This window comes from Polypterus senegalus, chromosome 10 (assembly GCF_016835505.1).
Source record: "Polypterus senegalus isolate Bchr_013 chromosome 10, ASM1683550v1, whole genome shotgun sequence".
In the NCBI taxonomy this organism is placed as follows: domain Eukaryota; kingdom Metazoa; phylum Chordata; class Cladistia; order Polypteriformes; family Polypteridae; genus Polypterus; species Polypterus senegalus.
Window position 1 is genome coordinate 84,992,633 of NC_053163.1, and position 20,490 is coordinate 85,013,122.

General features: G+C 49.9%; 1 protein-coding gene across 1 annotated transcript in view; it reads right to left on the bottom strand.

Annotated features, from left to right (window-relative positions):
* Positions 1-20,490, bottom strand: part of xpnpep2 (X-prolyl aminopeptidase (aminopeptidase P) 2, membrane-bound) — a 142,431-nt gene that overhangs the window by 24,114 nt on the left and 97,827 nt on the right. The window contains exons 8-10 of the mRNA XM_039766060.1: positions 15,548-15,649; positions 12,393-12,474; positions 2,286-2,481 (exon numbers count right to left, since the gene is read on the bottom strand). Of these exons, the coding sequence (XP_039621994.1) occupies positions 2,286-2,481; positions 12,393-12,474; positions 15,548-15,649 (380 nt within the window). The remainder of the gene's footprint in view (positions 1-2,285; positions 2,482-12,392; positions 12,475-15,547; positions 15,650-20,490) is intronic.

Here is a 20,490-nt window from a genome sequence, read left to right on the forward strand (position 1 = left end):
CACAGAGCTGAGAAACACAACAGAACAAACGAGTTTGTTGTTGCACAGCACTCCTCACAAAGTTCAGGCACAGAGCGCCTCAACAACTCTCAAGGCAAAATGCAAATTATAGCACTCACTAAATATAGAACTATCATACACTCACCTAAAGGATTATTAGGAACACCATACTAATACGGTGTTTGACCCCCTTTCGCCTTCAGAACTGCCTTAATTCTACATGGCATTGATTCAACAAGGTGCTGAAAGCATTCTTTAGAAATGTTGGCCCATATTGATAGGATAGCATCTTGCAGTTGATGGAGATTTGTGGGATGCACATCCAGGGCACGAAGCTCCCGTTCCACCACATCCCAAAGATGCTCTATTGGGTTGAGATCTGGTGACTGTGGGGCCATTTTAGTACAGTGAACTCATTGTCATGTTCAAGAAACCAATTTGAAATGATTCAAGCTTTGTGACATGGTGCATTATCCTGCTGGAAGTAGCCATCAGAGGATGGGTACATGGTGGTCATGAAGAGATGGACATGGTCAGCAACAATGCTCAGGTAGCCCGTGGCATTTAAATGATGCCCAATTGGCACTAAGGGGCCTAAGGTGTGCCAAGAAAACATCTACCACACCATTACACCACCACCACCAGCCTGCACAGTGGTAACAAGGCATGATGGATCCATGTTCTCATTCTGTTTACGCCAAATTTTGACTCTACCATTTGAATGTTTCAACAGAAATCGAGACTCATCAGACCAGGCAACATTCTTCCAGTCTTCAACTGTCCAATTTTGGTGAGCTCGTGCAACTTGTAGCCTCTTTTTCCTATTTGTAGTGGAGATGAGTGGTACCCGGTGGGGTCTTCTGTTGTTGTAGCCCATCCGCCTCAAGGTTGTGCGTGTTGTGGCTTCACAAATGCTTTGCTGCATACCTCGGTTGTAGCGAGTGGTTATTTCAGTCTAAGTTGCTCTTCTATCAGCTTGAATCAGTCGGCCCATTCTCCTCTGACCTCTAGCATCAACAAGGTATTTTCGCCCACAGGACTGCCGCATACTGGATGTTTTTCCCTTTTCACACCATTCTTTGTAAACCCTAGAAATGGTTGTGGGTGAAAATCCCAGTAACTGAGCAGATTGTGAAATACTCAGACCGGCCCATCTGGCACCAACAACCATGCCACGGTCAAAATTGCTTAAATCACCTTTCTTTCCCATTCTGACATTCAGTTTGGAGTTCAGGAGATTGTCTTGACCAGGACCACACCCCTAAATGCATTGAAGCAACTGCCATGTGATTGGTTGATTAGATAATTGCATTAATGAGAAATTGAACAGGTGTTCCTAATAATCCTTTAGGTGAGTGTATATAAGGATAAGTTGAAATGCATCATAAACAAGTTGGAAGCTAAGTAGTATAAATGAAAAACAACAATATCTGTCTATCAGCTAATTGCAGAACCACAGCCAGTTTATACAAAAGGAGTCAGGGACAAGCCAGACACACTCAGAATCCTGGAGACCTCGGCCAACAAGCTGCCTCCTCCCTATTGGCCATTTTACAGCTCAGTCAGTGGTGGGCTGGTCAATCTGATGAAAGGACCCCTCTACCCAATGATTCCAGTGCTCCTTTATCTGAGAAGATGGAAAAAGTGTAGCACATGGTTGTAGGGAGCCAAACACTTTTAAATGGGGGGTCTTCCTTGGACAGGACACCAAACCTCACAGGACATAGTCAATCTTATACATGTCTTCACTCACACATTTTTAGAAACAATTAGACTTACATGCATGTAGGAAAAAAGGCAAAATATCTGGTGAAAAAAAGCACACAGACACAGGGATATTCCACACAAACAGTGCTCGTGTCAAGAAAAGAACTCACGTCTGAGGAGATGTGAGGCATAAATATGAGCTGCTGCAACAAGTACAAAAAATAATAATAATTGGACATTCTATAAAAGTATAAAATTTTATACAAAACATCTGTAAGATCCTAAGAATTAAGTTTCCAAACCTAGCATTTCTATTACAGTAACAGACAGAGCAAATCCTGGAAGCACTCGGTGCAAAGGCATTTATCTTATGCAAACTAAAATGACTAATTACAGCAGCATTAAACATATGTCTTTCTCCCTGTACACTTGGATTTACACAAAAGAAGGAATACACACAATCAGAACAGTTTGGTTTGCCTTCTTTTTAACATACATTTGGAAAAGTAATAACTCTTGTGTCTTGCCACAGACCCAACATACAAGACCTCAGTTAAGAGAGCGGTTCTGCATTTTACCTGGGGAATAACTTCATTAATCCCATAGTTTGTGAATGCTGTTCCAATCCACACCTTGACGTCACCTTTGCAATATGTTTCCACATGGGAGCGGACAGAATGGTAGTCCAGTATCTGCACACAGTCGGAATTATTGCAGAATGCATTCAAGTAGATCTTGATCTCGTTTGTAACTCGATTGGGTTCCACAAACAACCTGGTAATGGAAGACAAACTCAGTGATGCTGCATCATATGGTGCTCTGCAGGTTCATGGCTATGGTAGAATGTTTTACCTAGAAATGTTACAGTTCTGTTCAAGCAAATTCTATCAGAATACCACCTGAAAGCAAACGCAGGGCCCAATCTCCTCACATAATGCTCTTTACTGAAAATCTAAATGAATAAATTGATTGAGTTTATAACTGAACTCTTCTGTATAATTTTTTCAATAAATACCTATGACCCTATGCTCAGCCCACTTACTGCTATTTTGTAGTCTGCAAGCTCTCTTGTCTCGTGACACAACATTGTGATTGTTTAGGCATTGAGCAGAGGCATTTAAAATGGTGGATTACAGTGTTAAAACTGTTTTATGCGCAGACTGTATGATGACCAGGTATGAGTGCATATGGGTTCATGATGGAGCAAGCGTGGCAGTGGACTGACACCCCTTTTCTGGGTTGGTTCTCGCTTTGCTTTGCTGGGTGTTGCTGGGATATTCTTCAGTTCCCTGCCACTATGAATTGAACAAAATGGGTGTAGCAAAGTCATGGATGACTATGTGAGTTAGAACATGTGCTGCCATTTTATCTGTGTTTCAATGCTGCAGCCAGTGCAGGGGGGCGTCTTTTAAAGGACAAAACAAATTCAACTGAATAAAAATTACTTTATAATGGCAAAACAGAACATAGTGTATGGATGAAAAAATGTAATATACTCCAGTATATCTTCATCCTCTTTTATATAACAATGTGTCTGTGAGGACAGGGCTGCACAGATAACAGTTTTTGTTGTGATGACTTAATAAAGTCATGTTGTTGGTATCCAGGAATTCTGTCCCACCATGAAAGTGATATAGCACATTGTGAATGAACTACATGGCAGTGCAATGCCTCAGAGCCCCATGGCTTTTCACGCCTGAACTGCTGCTGCTTCTACTGCTTAAGGTTCTTTAAAACTTGACATTCTCAGACTTCATATGTAGCATTTGATTTCACTTAGGGATGGATTAAGGCCAGGACTGCATCTCAAATCAATTACCCTGCAATGTTATATCAGTGTGGGAAGCAATCAGTAAGGGAAAGAACATTGCCATGCAATAACAAAACAGGAAAGAGTACATTCCGACCCCACTTTGGAGGAAAAACATTGGAACAGGCAAGGCCAGATACTGTATGTAACCACAGTAGTGGAATGTTCAGTGCCAGAGCTATGTGCAGATTCAGGTCAGGTCAATTCAGATTGGGAAGCATGCACTGTGTGGTCCCCGGCCGGGCCCAGGAGGACGAGAGGAGGGCTTGTGCCTCCTCCACACCGCGAGGGGGCGTCCGTCCTGGTTTTGTTGGGAGCCACGGGTTGAGGGCATGGAAGCCCTACCCTGTAGGGGCCCGTGGTTACCGCCAGGCGGCGCCCGATGCCAGTTGATCCCATGCAGTCGCCCGGCCGGAGCTGGAGCCCGGCGGGGACGCCTTGGAGGACGAGAGGAGGGCTTGTGCCTCCTCCACACCGCGAGGGCGTCCGTCCTGGTTCTGTTGGGGACCACGGGTACAGGGCATGGAAGCCCAGCCCTGTAGGGGCCCGTGGTCACCGCCAGGCGGCGCCCGATGCCGGTTTATCCCGTCACGGTCCGCGGCTGGGGCTGGAGCCCGGCGGGACACCTGGAGGGCGTGAGGAGGCGAGTGCCTCCTCCAGACAGAGTGGGGCGTCCGTCCTGGTTCAGGGGGCCTCGGGTACAGGGCATGGAAGCCCAGCCCTGCAGGGACCCGTGGCCACCGCCAGGCGGCGCCCCAGTGCCTAATTATCCCGGGAGCCCGACACTTCCGCCACACCAGGAAGTGCCGGGGAAGACTTTATGTGGCGCCCGGAGAGCTGCCAGGAAGGCAGCCGACACTTCCGCCACGCTGGGCGTGGCCAAGGAACAGATGGCGGAAGCACCTGGGGCTCATCCGGGGCATTATTTAAGGGGCCGCCTCCCTCCAGTCATGGTGTGGAAGTCGGGTGGAAGTGGACTGAGCAAGAGGAAGGACTGGAGGCGGCCAGGAAGGCACAAGAGACTGTGGGCCTGGACTTTGGGAATTCGGTGCGAGAAGGCACTGGGGGTGCACGTGAGCCATTTTGTAAATAATATTGGTGAAAATAAATGGTGTGTGGTGAAACAATGTTGTCCGTCTGTCTGTGCCGGGGCCAGCGTTCACAGTGGCGCAGCCGGCAGGATGCTCCACCTGGTGTAAGGCGGGGACCTGCATCAAAATCAAGAATGTCTGTGAACGGCCCGGCGCAGCAGCGGACCCCACACACTGGCAGCGGGCCCGTGCACGCACCCAGCGAGGCGTTTTACCCGGAAACCGCCGCCCGGACTGAAGAGAGGCCATCCCGGAGTGCGGAGGAGGAGGGCCTCGCTGGAGCGCAGCGGGCTCCGAGAGCGCTGTTGAGATGGACAGCCAGGCGGCGTTGCCGCTGAAGGCCAAACGAGGCAGGGGCCTCGCACGGCGGGATTCGGGAGGTGAGTACCCTGCCCTGCGGTTGGATGTACCTTGTTCTCCGCAGGGAGGGACGAACGGATCAGCGTCTGTGGCAGGACGCACGCCGGCCACGGGCTGTCGGCAGCGGCGGCGGCGCTGAGGAGGCGAAATCGAAGCCGCGCTGCGGTGCGGCGAAGAGGCGTCGCCTTCGCAGCCAGAACAGGGGAGACAAGATGGCGCGGGCGGAGGTCCCGCCAGCTGACAGGCGGGATTGGCGGTGTGTCTTGTGTGCCCGCCGATGATTGGATAGAGGCGGGCCCAAGGAATGCCAGTCTCGTGTCAGAGAAGAACCCGATTGGGCCAGAGGGAGTGGCCCAGAGGAGGCAGGCGTCGCGTGGAGCTGATGAACAGGTAAGCCCACCGGCGTCTGTCTCTCTCCACCAGCGGCTCGGCGTGTGTCGGAGGAGTCCCTTCGCCCGCCAAGCCGTCTTTAGAGGAGCTCGTGTTCTCGCCGCTCAGTGTGAGCAGCTGGCGGGAAAAGCGGTCGCGTCGGGGAGACGCCGCGTGACGGAGGAGGATCGGCGGCGCTGGAACGGAGGCGGCAGAACACGGCGGTGGTGGTGAGTATTACCGTCCCGTAAAGCAAGTGGGGAGGCTTGCCGAACATGGCTGTGACCGTTCTGCGGGACGATCAGCTCAAGTAAGCAACCTCTTGACAGCAGACGCCTGGTGCAGGCGGCTAGCGGCGAGCTCGAATATGCAGGGGCTGGTAGGATCGGGGCTGCTGAGTGCCCTGGGTCCTAGCGCCCTGCGCTCCAAGCCTGCAGCTGTCTCCTGTCGCTCTGCCTGGACGCAGACGGGGCTGGATTTGAGCTTTTGCTGTGCTCAGACCCAGACCGTCAGCAGCGTCCAAGAAAGAAGGAGGAACGAAGGGTGAATGCCGGTTCCTCCGATAGGAAGACGCGCGCTGGGTGCGCGTCGTCGAAAAGGGCGTCCTCTGTGCGGGCAGAGGAAGTCCCTGGGCGGCTGGGCGAGCTGCCTGTGAGGCGGTGCCGCTGACGGCGGGCGGGCACGGAACCAGCGGCGGAGGACTTCAGCAGGCAAGTCGGGGCTGTCGGAAGGCGGGAGCACTGCAGTACGAGGAGACCGGCAGGGCGCTCGGGATGAGTGTCCTGGCAGTGCTTCTGGCCCTCTTTTTCCTTTTTCCACAGGTCCGAAGCCCCGACGAGCGCTGAGAACGACGTCGTCAGGGACCTGCCCTCCTGAAACGGGCCGCTCTGCGGAGAGCTCCGCCGGGAGGCCAATAGTGACCCAGCTGGGGGACAACTGGGCGAGCGGCGCAGGCCAGAGGGCACGTTTGCGCCGGGCGGGGGTGCGAAGAAGATGTCCCAGGGTGCCGTGGCGGACCCTGGGGACATAGTAGGACCCTCTCGAGGGGCGTGCTGCCCTTCGGGTTGTGCCGTTGGACCCGTGTCCTCGCTAGCGGTGTGGGCACTGTGGTCCCCGGCCGGGCTGGGGCGCCCGGCGCCCAGGAGGACGAGAGGAGGGCTTGTGCCTCCTCCACACCGCGAGGCGTCCGTCCTGGTTTTGTGGGGAGCCACGGGTTGAGGGCATGGAAGCCCTACCCTGTAGGGGCCCGTGGTTACCGCCAGGCGGCGCCCCGATGCCGGTTGATCCCATGCAGTCGCCGGCGGAGCTGGAGCCCGGCGGGACGCTTTGGAGGGACGAGAGGAGGGCTTGTGCCTCCTCCACACCGAGGGGTCCGTCCTGGTTCTGTTGGGGACCCGCGGGTACAGGGCATGGAAGCCCAGCCCTGTAGGGGCCCGTGGTCACCGCCAGGCGCGCTCGATGCCGGTTTATCCCGTGACGGTCCGCGGCTGGGGCTGGAGCCCGCCGGGACACCTGGAGGACGTGAGGAGAGGCGAGTGCCTCCTCTAGACAGAGTGGGGCGTCCGTCCTGGTTCAGGGGCCTGGGTACAGGGCATGGAAGCCCAGCCCTGCAGGGACCCGTGGCCACCGCCAGCGGCGCCCAGTGCCTAATTATCCCGGGAGCCCGACACTTCCGCCACACCAGGAAGTGCCGGGGGGAAGACTTTATGTGGCGCCCGGAGAGCTGCCAGGAAGGCAGCCGACACTTCCGCCACGCTGGGGCGTGGCCAAGGAACAGATGGCGGAAGCACCTGGGGCTCATCGGGGCATTATTTAGGGGCGCCTCCCTCCAGTCATGGTGTGGAAGTCGGGTGGAAGTGGACTGAGCAAGAGGAAGGACTGGGCGGCCAGGAAGGCACAAGAGACTGTGGGCCTGGACTTTGGGGAATTGGTCGAGAAGGCACTGGGGTGCACGTGAGCCATTTTGTAAATAATATTGGTGAAAATAAATGGTGTGTGGTGAAACAATGTTGTCCGTCTGTCTGTGCCGGGGCCAGCGTTCACAGTGGCGCAGCCGGCAGGATGCTCCACCTGGTGTAAGGCGGGGACCTGCATCAAAATCAAGAATGTCTGTGAACGGCCCGGCGCAGCAGCGGACCCCACACACTGGCAGCGGAGCGCCCGCACGACCGCGAGCGTTTACCCGAAACCGCCCGGACTGAAGAGAGGCCATCCCCGGTGCGGAGGAGGAGCGGGCCTCGCTGGAGCGCAGCGGCTCGAGAGAGCGCTGTTGAGATGGACAGCCAGGCGGCGTTGCCGCTGAAGGCCAAGCGAGGCAGGGGCCTCGCACGGCGGGATTGGGAGGTGAGTACCCTGCCCTGCGGGGTTGGATGTACCTTGTTCTCCGCAGGGAGGGACGAACCGGATCCGCGTCTGTGGCAGGAGCACGCCGGCCCGCGGGCTGTCGGCAGCGGCGGCGGCCGCTGAGGAGGCCGCGAAATCGGCCGCAGCTGCGGTGCGGCGAAGAGGCGTCGCCGCAGCCAGAACAGGGGAGACAAGATGGCGCGGGCGGAGGTCCCGCCCGCTGACAAACAGGATTGGCGGTGTGTCTTGTGTGCCCGCCGATGATTGGATAGAGGCGGGCCCAAGGAATGCCAGTCTCGTGTCAGAGAAGAACCCGATTGGGCCAGAGGGAGTGGCCCAGAGGAGGCAGGCGTCGCGTGGAGCTGATGAACAGGTAAGCCCACCGACGTCTGTCTCTCTCTCTCCACCAGCGGCTCGGCGTGTGTCGGAGGAGTCCCTTCGGCCCGCCAAGCCGTCTTTAGAGGAGCTGCTACGTGTTCTCGCCCGCTCAGTGTGAGCAGCTGGCGGGAAAGGCGGTCGCGTCGGAGAGACGCCGCGTGAGACGGAGGATCGGCGCGGCGCTGGAACCGGAGGCCGGCAGAACACGGCGGGGTGGTGAGTATTACCGTCCCCGTAAAGCAAGTGGGGAGGCTTGCCGAACATGGCTGTGACCGTTTACGGGACGATCAGCTCCAAGTAAGCAACCTCTTGACAGCAGACGCCGCGGTGCAGACGGCTAGCGCGGCGAGGAGCTCGAATATGCAGGGGCTGGTAGGATCGGGGCTGCTGAGTGCCCTGGGTCCTAGCGCCCTGCGCTCCAAGCCTGCAGCTGTCTCCTGTCGCTCTGCCTGGGCGCAGACGGGCTGGATTTGAGCTTTGCTGTGCTCAGACCCAGACCGTCAGCAGCGTCCAAGAAAAGAAGGAGGAACCGAAGGGTGAATGCCGGTTCCTCCGATAGAGAGGACGCTGGCGCTGGCGCGCGCGTCGGAAAGGGGCCGTCCTCTGTGCGGGCAGAGGAAGTCCCCGGGGCGGCTGGGCGAGCTGCCTGTGAGAGCGGTGCCGCGGACGAGCGGACGGGCACGGAACCAGCGGCGGAGGACTTCAGCAGGCAAGTCGGGGGCTGTCGGAAGGGGGCGGGAGCACTGCGAGTACGGAGACCGGCAGGGCGCTCGGGATGAGTGTCCTGGCAGTGCTTCTGGCCCTCTTTTCCTTTTCCACAGGTCGAAGCCCGACGGCGCTGAGAACGGCGTCGTCAGGGACCTGCCCTCCTGAAACGGGCCGCTCTGCGGGAGAGCTCCACGCCGGGAGGCCAATAGTGACCCAGCTGGGGGGGACAACTGGGGCGAGAGCGGCGCAGGCCAGAGGGGCACGCGTTGCGCGGCGGGTGCGAAGAAGATGTCCCAGGGTGCGTGGACGGACCCTGGGGACATAGTAGGACCCTCTCCGGGGCGTGCTGCCCTTCGGGTTGTGCCGTTGGACCCACGTGTCCTCGCTAGCGGTGGGGCACTGTGGTCCCCGGCCGGGCTGGGGCCCGGCGGGGCCAGGGAGGACGAGAGGAGGGCTTGTGCCTCCTCCACACCGCAGGCGTCCGTCCTGGTTTTGTGGGGAGCCACGGGTTGAGGGCATGGAAGCCCTACCCTGTAGGGGCCCGTGGTTACCGCCAGGCGGCGCCCGATGCGGTTGATCCCATGCAGTCGCCGGCGGAGCTGGAGCCCGGCCGGGGCGCTTTGGAGGACGAGAGGAGGGCTTGTGCCTCCTCCACACGCAGGGCGTCCGTCCTGGTTCTGTTGGGGACCGCGGGTACAGGGCATGGAAGCCCAGCCCTGTAGGGGCCCGTGGTCACCGCCAGGCGGCGCTCCGATGCCGGTTTATCCCGTACGGTCAGCGGCTGGGGCTGGAGCCCGGCGGGACACCTTGGAGGGCGTGAGGAGGGCGAGTGCCTCCTCTAGACAGAGTGGGGCGTCCGTCCTGGTTCAGGGGCCTGGGTACAGGGCAGGGAAGCCCAGCCCTGCAGGGACCCGTGGCCACCGCCAGGCGGCGCCCCAGTGCCTAATTATCCCGGGAGCCCGACACTTCCGCCACACCAGGAAGTGCCGGGGGGAAGACTTTATGTGGCGCCCGGAGAGCTGCCAGGAAGGCAGCCGACACTTCCGCCACGCTGGGCGGGGCCAAGGAACAGATGGCGGAAGCACCTGGGGCTCATCCGGGGCATTATTTAAGGGCCGCCTCCCTCCAGTCATGGTGTGGAAGTCGGGTGGAAGTGGACTGAGCAAGAGGAAGGACTGGAGGCGGCCAGGAAGGCACAAGAGACTGTGGGCCTGGACTTTGGGGAATTGGTAGAAGGCACTGGGGTGCACGTGAGCCATTTTGTAAATAATATTGGTGAAAATAAATGGTGTGTGGTGAAACAATGTTGTCCGTCTGTCTGTGCCGGGGCCAGCGTTCACAACTGTAACAGCACGTTGCTGCACCCACCACATGGCAAAATAGCTTGGGATCCTGGTTGGCAACCTCCCAGGCAGACACACAGTCCGGTCCCATCCTCCAGAAATGACCATCTATCTACTGCAGCCAAGTGTTATGGGGGCATCTCCTTGGCCGGACCCAGCCACTTGGGTCCTCAACAATGAGGATCCTGTGAGCTGGATCACCATCAGGGAATCGTGCCACATGGCCGTAGTGCTGTAATTGACACTCCCTCACAATGCAGGTAATGTGCCTTATTCGGCACTCTGTGAGCAACCGCTTATTCAGCACAAAGTCAAACCAGTGGTACGCAAGGATTCTCCGAAGAGACAGCACCGAAGGAGTCCAGTCTTAGTCTCAGGTCACTGGAGAGCATCCATGTCTCTCAACCATATAGCAAGACAGGAAGCACCAGGAGTTTAAAGACTTGGACCTTTGTCCTTTTGCATAGATATCGGGAGCGCCACACTCCCCTTTCCAGCGACCTCATGACCCCCCATGCTCTCCCAATCCATCTGCTAACCTCATAGGAAGAGTCACCAGAGACATGAATGTCACTGCCGAGGTAAGTAAATCTCTCAGCAAGGTCGACACTCTCTCCGCAGACAGACACACTACTGACAGTTGCGCTTAAGAGGTCATTAAAAGCCTGGATCATGGTTTTTATGCTCTGGGTATGACGTTAAACTGCATCCAGGCCCTGCAAGCGGTACTCCAACTTTCAGTGAAATTATGAGGGTTGGTGATAAGACTGGCTCTCCAGCAACGGAAAAAAATTCTCACAGCTCTGAGATGACAGACAGGAGTCCTTTCTGCTCTCCGCTGGCATAACTCTGCTACAGCCGCCCATAGGTAGGCTGCTCGCATTATGAAGGGGATGGGGGAAAGCCCTCAGGAGCCCCATCCCCGGAAGAGTCAAAACTGTTGGAGAGCCAATAGGGTCTGAGGTGTCACCCACTGCACAGAACCCTGGCCAATCGCAAAATAAAACACACTCTGGTGATCACTGTAGATTTACCTTTATGTACTGGGTGTGTTGGTATCATCATTGTGGTATGGGATGAGTGTTATAGTGATAGGCAAAAAAAAAATGACCTATGTTGGGGTCCCAAAAACATGCAAAGTTTATGTGGATAATTGCACCCCTGTTTTGCTATGATTCTAGGATGTTGTTGATCTCATTGTAGGGGTGTGTAACCTGTGGATAAAATGGCTAAAATTGCTATTTTCTTTGGAGTCCAATTCTGGGCTTATTCTTACCTTGCACCTGTTGTTTCTGAAAAATGTTAATTTCCACACAACCCTATAATGGAGAAGCAAGCTCAGAAAATGAATGGATGGACGGATGGCGAGAGTGTGGCAAACTGGTCAATTTATCGTATATGCATTTACAATGTTCCATTGGGAAATCCCCTCAAACTGGTGCTTCACCATCGCTCCTGCTATTAATTCAATCACAAAGAAAAATAAAGGTGTAACATCGGTTCTCTAGTTCTTCTTCTACAGGTGTGATCAATCAATTGGGTCATTTTCTTCGGCTCAGGAATTCGATCAGAGTGATGCTTTCCTCTCAGCTGCTCATCTGCCTTGAGCCACTAGAAGAGGGATACCAGCTCAGGATTACAGAGCAGCCCATTCAGCTACAGGAGCCAAAGAAGACCTCCTTACTAGTTATGTAACTCCAGACTCTTTTTCTCTTCTTACACTTCCCTCTCCCTGTTTACTACACCATTTTTCTTTGCTGAAAAATTTGTGACACCTGAGCTCCCTAAGACAGCAGTGGTTGGACTCAAACTCAGAGCCTTTGGAATACTGAGCATCCTTGTAAGCCAGTATAGCTAAAGGAGAACTTCCTTTGGTCCAGTGGCTAAGTGAACTTTTTAACTGGGGGTGCCTCCTATGTAGCAGCAGGTTCTCTCTCTGTCTCTCTATGCCTTACTATGCCAGCAAATGTGACACACAGTAGGTGTTGACATTCACATAAATAAAATGACAGGAGACACGTGAAGTGACACTACTGTGTGCAGAGCTAAAACTTTCTTTAGTCAGTCATAACATTATGGGGATACTGATGGGAAGTGACAATGGGAGCTCCTCATTACACTTTGTTTGAATTCCTTCTGACGAATGAGAGTCAGTCATATTCATTTTCATTTCCATATTTTTTTGTTTAGGTGCTTAAAGAACTCTTTACTGTTACTGCTTAATTCTTCCTTTCATAAATCATTGCACAACAATGTCAACAATACTCGCACTGCACTACTCACCAGATTTCAGTTTTGCTCAGTAGAGTGTAGGAGTAGAAGAAAGGGTTATAAGGAATGTCATCTCCTCTCAGGTTAAACAACCCTGAAAAAAAGAGGCATTTACAGTGTTTAATGTTAACTTTATCCTTTAATAGTCAGGCAGTATCCCAAATCATTCAAGAACTTGTGCTGCTATTTTCCTCCTACATCCAAGAGTGGCAAGGGTGTCGCAATATTTGGTGGCACTAAAGTGACCCTGTGTGAGTGACTGTATTTGTGTACAAGAGTAGTGCCTATGATAATGACTGATCCACAACCGTAATGGGATCTCATTCAAGGCAGTGAAATCGTGATGCTGTATTCATATAAATGATCTAAGAAACTGACAGACTGATAATTGGAACTTATTTATTTTACTTCCGTTTAACTGACTTAAGTGCGGGGTTGCAAAATCTGATGAATGCCACCTTCAAACATTCCAATTCATAGGTGCTGTATAGAAAGAGTGCTGATTGAGGATTTTACAAAAACATGGCCTATTTTACTGTTCAGTGAATTAAAAATGTATGTTTGTTTTGCAATAAACATCACTATTCTTGTTAGTTTCTTGTAATCGATATGCACAGACATCCAACTTGACATTGTGGGGTTTCACCCTTGGTTTCATAAGCTGATTACTACATTTACTTTTATTTATCATTTAGCTATTTATTTATTCCTAACTGCTGTTTAATTGTCCTTTTAGCATAAGGTGTCATTTAATACTCAATTCATTTTTAACTTTATACTGTATATTCTACATACTGAAATGTATACACTCTATGCTGAAATACCGTAGTCCTATACTCTGAAACATAGTGATGAGCAAAATAGCTGTTTTGTTTTCCATAGAGATTTATGAAACTGCCCTTTTAATCTTTTTTTCAATGCAGTTTCTCAATTGTGAAATGAGAAACTGACTAAAATGAGGCCTTTGGCACCCAAGTCCCAAGTTGCGGCCAGAATATTAGTAAAATCTGTAAATGTACGAAAGAAAAATGAGTATTTATTGGAGTCAAAATCACAAAATTCTATAAACATGTAAAAGAAAAATTAATTACAATTTAACAGAGTAAAAATCATGAAATGAGTATGACTTACCGATTGGAGTATTCCTGTTAAACTGAGGTCCACTGAGCTTGATGAGTATTTATAAGAGACTAAATAAATGATCCATTCATTTTAACTGACATTCTTTTAGATTAAAAAATGACTCATTTAAATAGCAGGAAAAATCACCTGAAAACTAAAGTGGTATGCAATGGGTCATCGTAACTCGGCCTTCAGCTAACTAAATCACCTAAATTGGTGTTATGAATACATTTTTTGTTAATATATTGTTCCTGTGAAAGAAAGTTTACTCAATCAAAAATATAAACCATGACTTTCTTGATATTAAAAACCATGACTTTCTTGATATTTTAGTTTATAATATAAACACGGAATAAGAATATGAAAATCTAACAACATCACATTAAAGTTTGGTAAATTCTGAAAAGAGTGATACCAAACATATACACAGTATAACATTATAAGACAGAAAACTGTGTTCCCTAAAGTCTTGAAGACTTGCTAAAGTAGATTCCCTCCATGCATTTCAGTAAATAGTTGTGAAGCAGAGGCCCTTGTCTTTGCAAACTGCTTTGATGTAACAAAGGCCTGCAGTATGCTGTAGGTTGGCTTATCGATGGATTGTCAGTATTACAAAATGGTAAATACGTAAAGGCAGTCAGCAAATTTGAAAATGAAATGTTAGTGATATTAAAAACCATGTCATGTCACCTGGTTGAAGGAAAAGTGTCATGGGACAGAAACAACACAGACAAAGGTAACCAAGAACAGCATAAACCTGCCAGTACCAACTAAAGATCATTACCAGAAGTTTCTCTGGAAGGGGAAAAGGTGGGAGCAGAAGTCAGACAGAGAGAGAAAGAGAGAGAGAGAAAGAGAGAGAGATGGGTAAACAAAATGTCAGAGGGCCAGCAATTCATCAAATACTAGCAATATTGAATGTCATTGACAGTGTTAAAGCCATGCAGGGTTGGCTAAAGGCAGCATTTGATCTCCAAGCCAGAGAAAGGGGGCTGTTAAACATTACGGCTGGTACAAGACCATTTATGGTCCCCCAGCCCATCAAGTCATAGCATATGGTACCAGAAAGACATCCATGGATCTGTATTACTGGTTTTATGTAAAGCAAGCCCAGGGACTTGTCCATTTAGATGCTGTGGAAGACTGGAGGGTACAGTGGTCTTGGGGAAGCCGGAGGGCATTGTGACTTGCTGTTTCCAAGACTTTATAGACGTTAGAAACCCTATCACTGATCTCTGAAGTAATTCTAACTTTGTCTGTAATCCCTGGAGGAGGTTTAAAGCCCCTTCAGACAGGAGTCCTATCAGTTGGGAGGTGAGTTGGTCGAAGGAGTCACTAATGGAAGGAAGATGAGCCAGAGAGGGGGCAAAAGAGAGACAGAATGAGAGGGGACTCCTTTAATACTAGTTTTTATTTTTAACAACTGGGGACATTTTCCTTACTGATAGACAGGAATCATAAGGTCACATATAGTAAGCTGATGAGGAAATGCTTTGTTTTTGCTTTTTTGTTGTTGCTTTTAGATTTAAACATAAGCCTTTGTTTTGTTATAATGATGTTATAGGTGGACAGAGAAGGAAAAAATGGTGGTGGTTTATAGTCACAAGCTTTCCTTTTCAGTTATTTGTATGTACTTTATACTGAGGAATATCATTCAGGCATTTTGGGTTGCTGGTTGAATAGCCCTGTTGTACTATTTAGCAAAACATAAAAGCACAACCAAATGAAAACAAAGAAAACATTACATCAAAAAGACATTCTTACTATATGTTTTTAAGTTGTTTGTATTCTGCATTTGAAATACAAAATTGACAAAGAAAAAACTAACATTTTTCTTGCATTTGCATATGGAAAACACAAGCAAAAGGCTATTTGAGGAGCATCGCCATACCATGGGTCACCAACAAGATGCAGGCCACAAGCAAATGGTGAGGACTGTGCTGCCTTTAAATGTAATAACTTGTGTATTTGCTGTTACAATACACCGTCATCCAGTATGAATAGCAAGTAGAGCAACTATTAAAAGGACAAGTTTGGGGTCTTACAGGCAGTTTCATCCAATGCAGAGAGGAGCACAGCAGTTGGTTTATGTATGTTTTCCTGCATCTGATTTCGAATTTCGGCCACTCGTTTCTGCCAGCTTCTTTCTACAAAAACAAGAAAGAGAAACAAAATTGGAATTTTGAAGCAATTCAACTAACCTTGACCAAGACCCATGTGGCTTGTAAAAAACCCAAGTAGATTATCACTGCATTATAGTTCTTAGCAGGCACAAAATTTCAGGAAAAGAAATATATCCTTTTTAGCAACCTACTAGTGAACGTATGCAATGTTTACAATATGTGCTACTGAAGGTTCTTTTGGTCTGTTGTGGGTACTGAAAGCTAGAAAGATGTTGTCTAAGGGGCAAGGCCCTGGCAGCAGGCTCTTGGCTGTTATGCTCAGGGTGTCAGCACATTTATGTTGTGTTTGATTTAATCCCTTTTGTGTATTCCTGCCCTGTAAATTATCTTGTTAATGAATGCTACTGTAGCTTTGTGGGGTTTTTTTTTTGCCTAATTGGTCATTTTTATGAGTATAAAAGGACTGGTATGACGGTCATCTGCTATCACAATAAATTAAATCATTTTTGAAACCAATATGTAGGTTAAAAAAAGATAAATGGTCAGATTATGTTTGCAGTGCATCTGTAATTTTTAGAAATTGTTTGTAAACCAAAACCAAATGGCAAACCCATGTAAAGTCAGAGAGATAAAACTATTGATTGAAAAAAAAATCTGATATTCTAGATTACATTATACATCTGATATTCTAGATTACATATATACATTTGTGTGTGTTGTGGCATCCGGCTGGGGGTGGAGCCCAGCCGGGATGCCCAGGAGGAGCGGAGGAGGGCTTGGAGCTCCTCCAGACCGCGAGGGGGCGACCGCCCTGGTTGTATTGGGGGCCACGGGTATCGGCTTGGAAGCCCAACCCTGTAGGGGCCCGTGGCCACTGCCAGGCGGCGCCCCAGTGCCTGAAGAAACCTGGAGACCAGCACTTCCGCCACACCAGGAAGTGCTGGGGGGATGAAGACAGGGGACATCCGGAGGGCTTCCGGGTGCACAGCTGGCACTTCCGCCACACTGGGGTGTGTCTGCGGAGGAATGCCGGGAAGCAGCTGGAGCCCATCCAGGTTCCTATATAAGGGGCCGCCTCCCTTCATTCAGGAGCGGAAGTCGGGTGGAAGAAGGACGGAGCTGGAGAGAGGACTGGAGGTGGCCAGGAGAAATGCATTTGGACTGTGAGGCCTGGACTTTGGCGGATCGGTGCTGGAGGCACTGGGACGTGCACTGAACTGTTAATATACGTATTGTAAATAAAGGGTGTGTTGGGTGCAACAAACGATGTCCATCTGTCTGTGTCCGGGCCTAGTTCCACAGTGTATATATATATATATATATATATATATATATATATATATATATATATATATATATATTGTCACACATGTGCGCATGGAAGGCAGCTAAAGGGCTCGGGTAAGGACAGTTCTGAGACATACCAGGATGTGGCAGAGTGCACTGACTCTTTTTCTTCCTTGCCTGCAGGCTATTGCCGGGAGATTCTGCCTGGCTCTTCTGACGTCACATTCGGGACCGAGCCTATCGAAGGAGACCTTGCCAGCTCCGGCCCATTTGATGTCACGTCCGGGCTCGAACCAATGGCTGAGGACCTCAATGAGCTCGACCCCTATGATCTCACTTCCTGTATTCCCCTTTAAAACCTCCTCCTTTTCCCTAATGCCCTCAGTTCTGTATTGGACTCGGTTTTGTGCGCAGCAGTGCTATCATTTGTAAAGAACGCTTTGCAGCCAGGAAACCAAATTATACGGGTGGCTGTCCCAAACCTTGCTTTGTCTCATCGTGGCTTTTGTGACAATATATATATATATATAGTGAAAGTACAAGACTTCAGACATGGTAAAAGTTTGGGGCAGCCACCCGTATAATAAGTTCCTGGCTGCAAAAATAAAGAATTGTAAAGCAAGAGTCCAAAACAGAACTGAAATCCAGAGGAGGGAGTGAGGTTTTATAGGGAGTCTTGGGAAAGTGATGTCGTCCTCGGGGCCAGGACAGGAAGTGGTGTCTTCAGAGTCGAGGCACCAGAACCTAGCAGGATTTCCAGGGAAAGGTCTGCAGGGAACTTAGAAAGAAAGTCAGTGCACCCCACCGCCCCATGGACGGGTGAGTCAGTACCATTCTCTAAGCTCTTTAGCTGCCTCCTACTTGCATATGTGTGACATATATATACTGTCGAGGATGCCTGGGGCAACGACCAGACCGGGACGCCTTGAAGGACTGGAAGTTGGCGTGTGCCCATCTGGGATCACGTGGGGGCCGCCTTCCTGGTTACTTTGGGGGCCATGGGTTCAGGGCATGGAAGCCCCACCCAGTAGGGGGCCGTGGTCACCGCTAGTATACGCCTCAATGCCTTGGGGACTTGTGACCTCAGCACTTCCGCCATACCAGGAAGTGCTGGGGGGAAGAATTAGACGGACACCCGGAGAGCTGCCGGGAGAACAGCTGGCACTTCCGCCACGCTGGGGCATGGCCAAGAGGGGAATGCCGGGAACCACCTGGAGCTCGTCCGGGAGTGTATAAAAGGGGCCGTCTCCCTTCATTCAAGGCTGGAGTCGGATGGAAGCAGGACGAGGCAAGAGAGGAGAGTGGAGGCGGCCTGAGAAGAAGGCATTTGTGGCCAGGACTGTGAGTGTTGGGGTTTGTGCACTATTGGACTGGGTCTTAGTGACCATTAATTATTGTAAATATTGTAAATAAAACATGTGGTGGTGAAAAAACATGTCCGCCTGTCTGTGTGTATATACAAGGAAAATACCCGCGCAACGCATCGGCAAAGTACTTGCTGCTGTCATAATCAGTTTGAGTTTCATGGTTTGTTTCAATTAAGACAGTATCTGCAGGACTTGTGTTGAAGTGACATTCGGCATCTGTCAAGCGTTGTAAGCATATAACCGGTTTCATCGATAACTTCACATCCAGCTTTTGAGAGTTTAAACATTCATAAACATTAAAGTGTCCATTACTGAAATCGTCACCTGTGAATCTAAGATGTTCAAGAGGCATTCGCGGTTGTAGAAAGGTGTAAAATATTTGGCCATTTCGGTACACTTGAAAGCGACAACTGAACAATTCAGCGGCAGCCATCAACTCACATGCAGAACCATAGGTGAAGGGCTTAAGCATTTCACTCTTATAGTGCTCCTGTGTAGTATAATTATGTCCTGTACCGTCATCAGTAAAAACCTTGAACCTGTCCCAGTCATTCAATACATAAGACACAATGTTCCTCCGGATATCAAGAGTGAGCCTGATATGGCCGTGCAATATGTAACACAGAGAATGGAAAAGGCAGGCGCCATCTTTGGGCATGGAAACCACTCGGTAAGTGACAGTTCTTTGATCGATGGTGATAACCTCGATAGACATGTTAATGGTTGTACGGTTGGAATGATAAAGGAAATGGGTACCTGAACAATGTTAAGTAAGTCTAAAATACCTTTACAATAACTATAATCGTAATAAACGAACAATAAAACAGTGGAGAAGCAATGGATGAAATAAAAAGGCTGTAGTTATCAGCAGGGAGACGTGAATCCCATGGCGAAGCAAGGAAGGGAATGTAGAGACGGGAGCGACGGACTGACCTTATATAGGCAGGCAGCCAACAGCGTGGGAGGCGTTGGGATGGGGACCCAACACCGCCACACGGTGACCGAGCTGCAGGCTATGGACGTATATATGTACGTAAGTAGGATTCAGTTAGCGTTGGGAATCCAAGTACCAAATTTCTTGAAGATGGACCCATAAGTAACAAAGATCGTTGAAAAGTTCAATATGGTGGCCGACAGTGGCAGCATACCACTGAAATAAGTACGTACATCGGGTTTGGTTCGCGCAGGGAAGCCGACTACCAAATTTCGTGAAGATGGGGCCATAAATAAGAAAGTTCAACATGGCGAACGTTGTCGACCGTTATGACCGTTACGCGTAGAATTTCTAAATTAAACCTGCTTAACTTTTGTAAGTAGGCTGTAAGGAATGAGCCTGCCAAATTTCAGCCTTCTATGTACACGGGAAATTGGAGAATTAGTGACATTGGAAAGTTCAATATGGCGGCCAACAGTGGCATCATACCACTGAAATAAGTACATACATTGGTTTCGGTTAGCGCAAGGAAGCTGCATACCAAATTTCGTGAAGATGGGGTCAGCCTTCTACCTACACGGGAAGTTGGAGAATTAGTGACGTTGGAAAGTTCAATATGGCGGCCGACAGTGGCGTCATACCACAGAAATAAGTATGTACATCGGTTTTGGTTAGCGCAGGGAAGCCGCCTACCAAATTTCGTGAAGATAGGGCCATAAATAAGAAGGTTCAGCATGGCAGACGTCGACCGTTATGACCGTTACGTGTAGAATTTCAAAATGAAACCTGCTTAACTTTTGTAAGTAAGCTGTAAGGAATGAGCCTGCCAAATTTCAGCCTTCTACCTACACGGGAAGTTGGAGAATTAGTGATTGTGAATGAGTGAGTGAGTGAGGGCTTTGCCTTTTATTAGTACAGATATCTATTTAGATATAAATAAGTTTAATGAATAGACATGAGGTATAAACGAGACTTTGGATCACTTTGTAACGGAGTTAAAATTGCTGTAGCAAGAAACTTTTAAGTGCCGGGTCTTAGCTAACATTAAATACAGCCATGGACATGGCAACATCACACAAGAGAGCAGCTCACATGAACTAACTGAATGCAGTATGAATGATCACTTCCATGCATCAAACCTGTTCAAAAAACGCATTACACAATTGACAAGGTGGGAAAAGAATATGCTCCAAGCTGAGCTCCACAGCTAATGCGGTCTTGTGGAAGCAACTTCGTCACGCTGCCACCAAATACTCAAAGAAAAATCCACAAGTTAA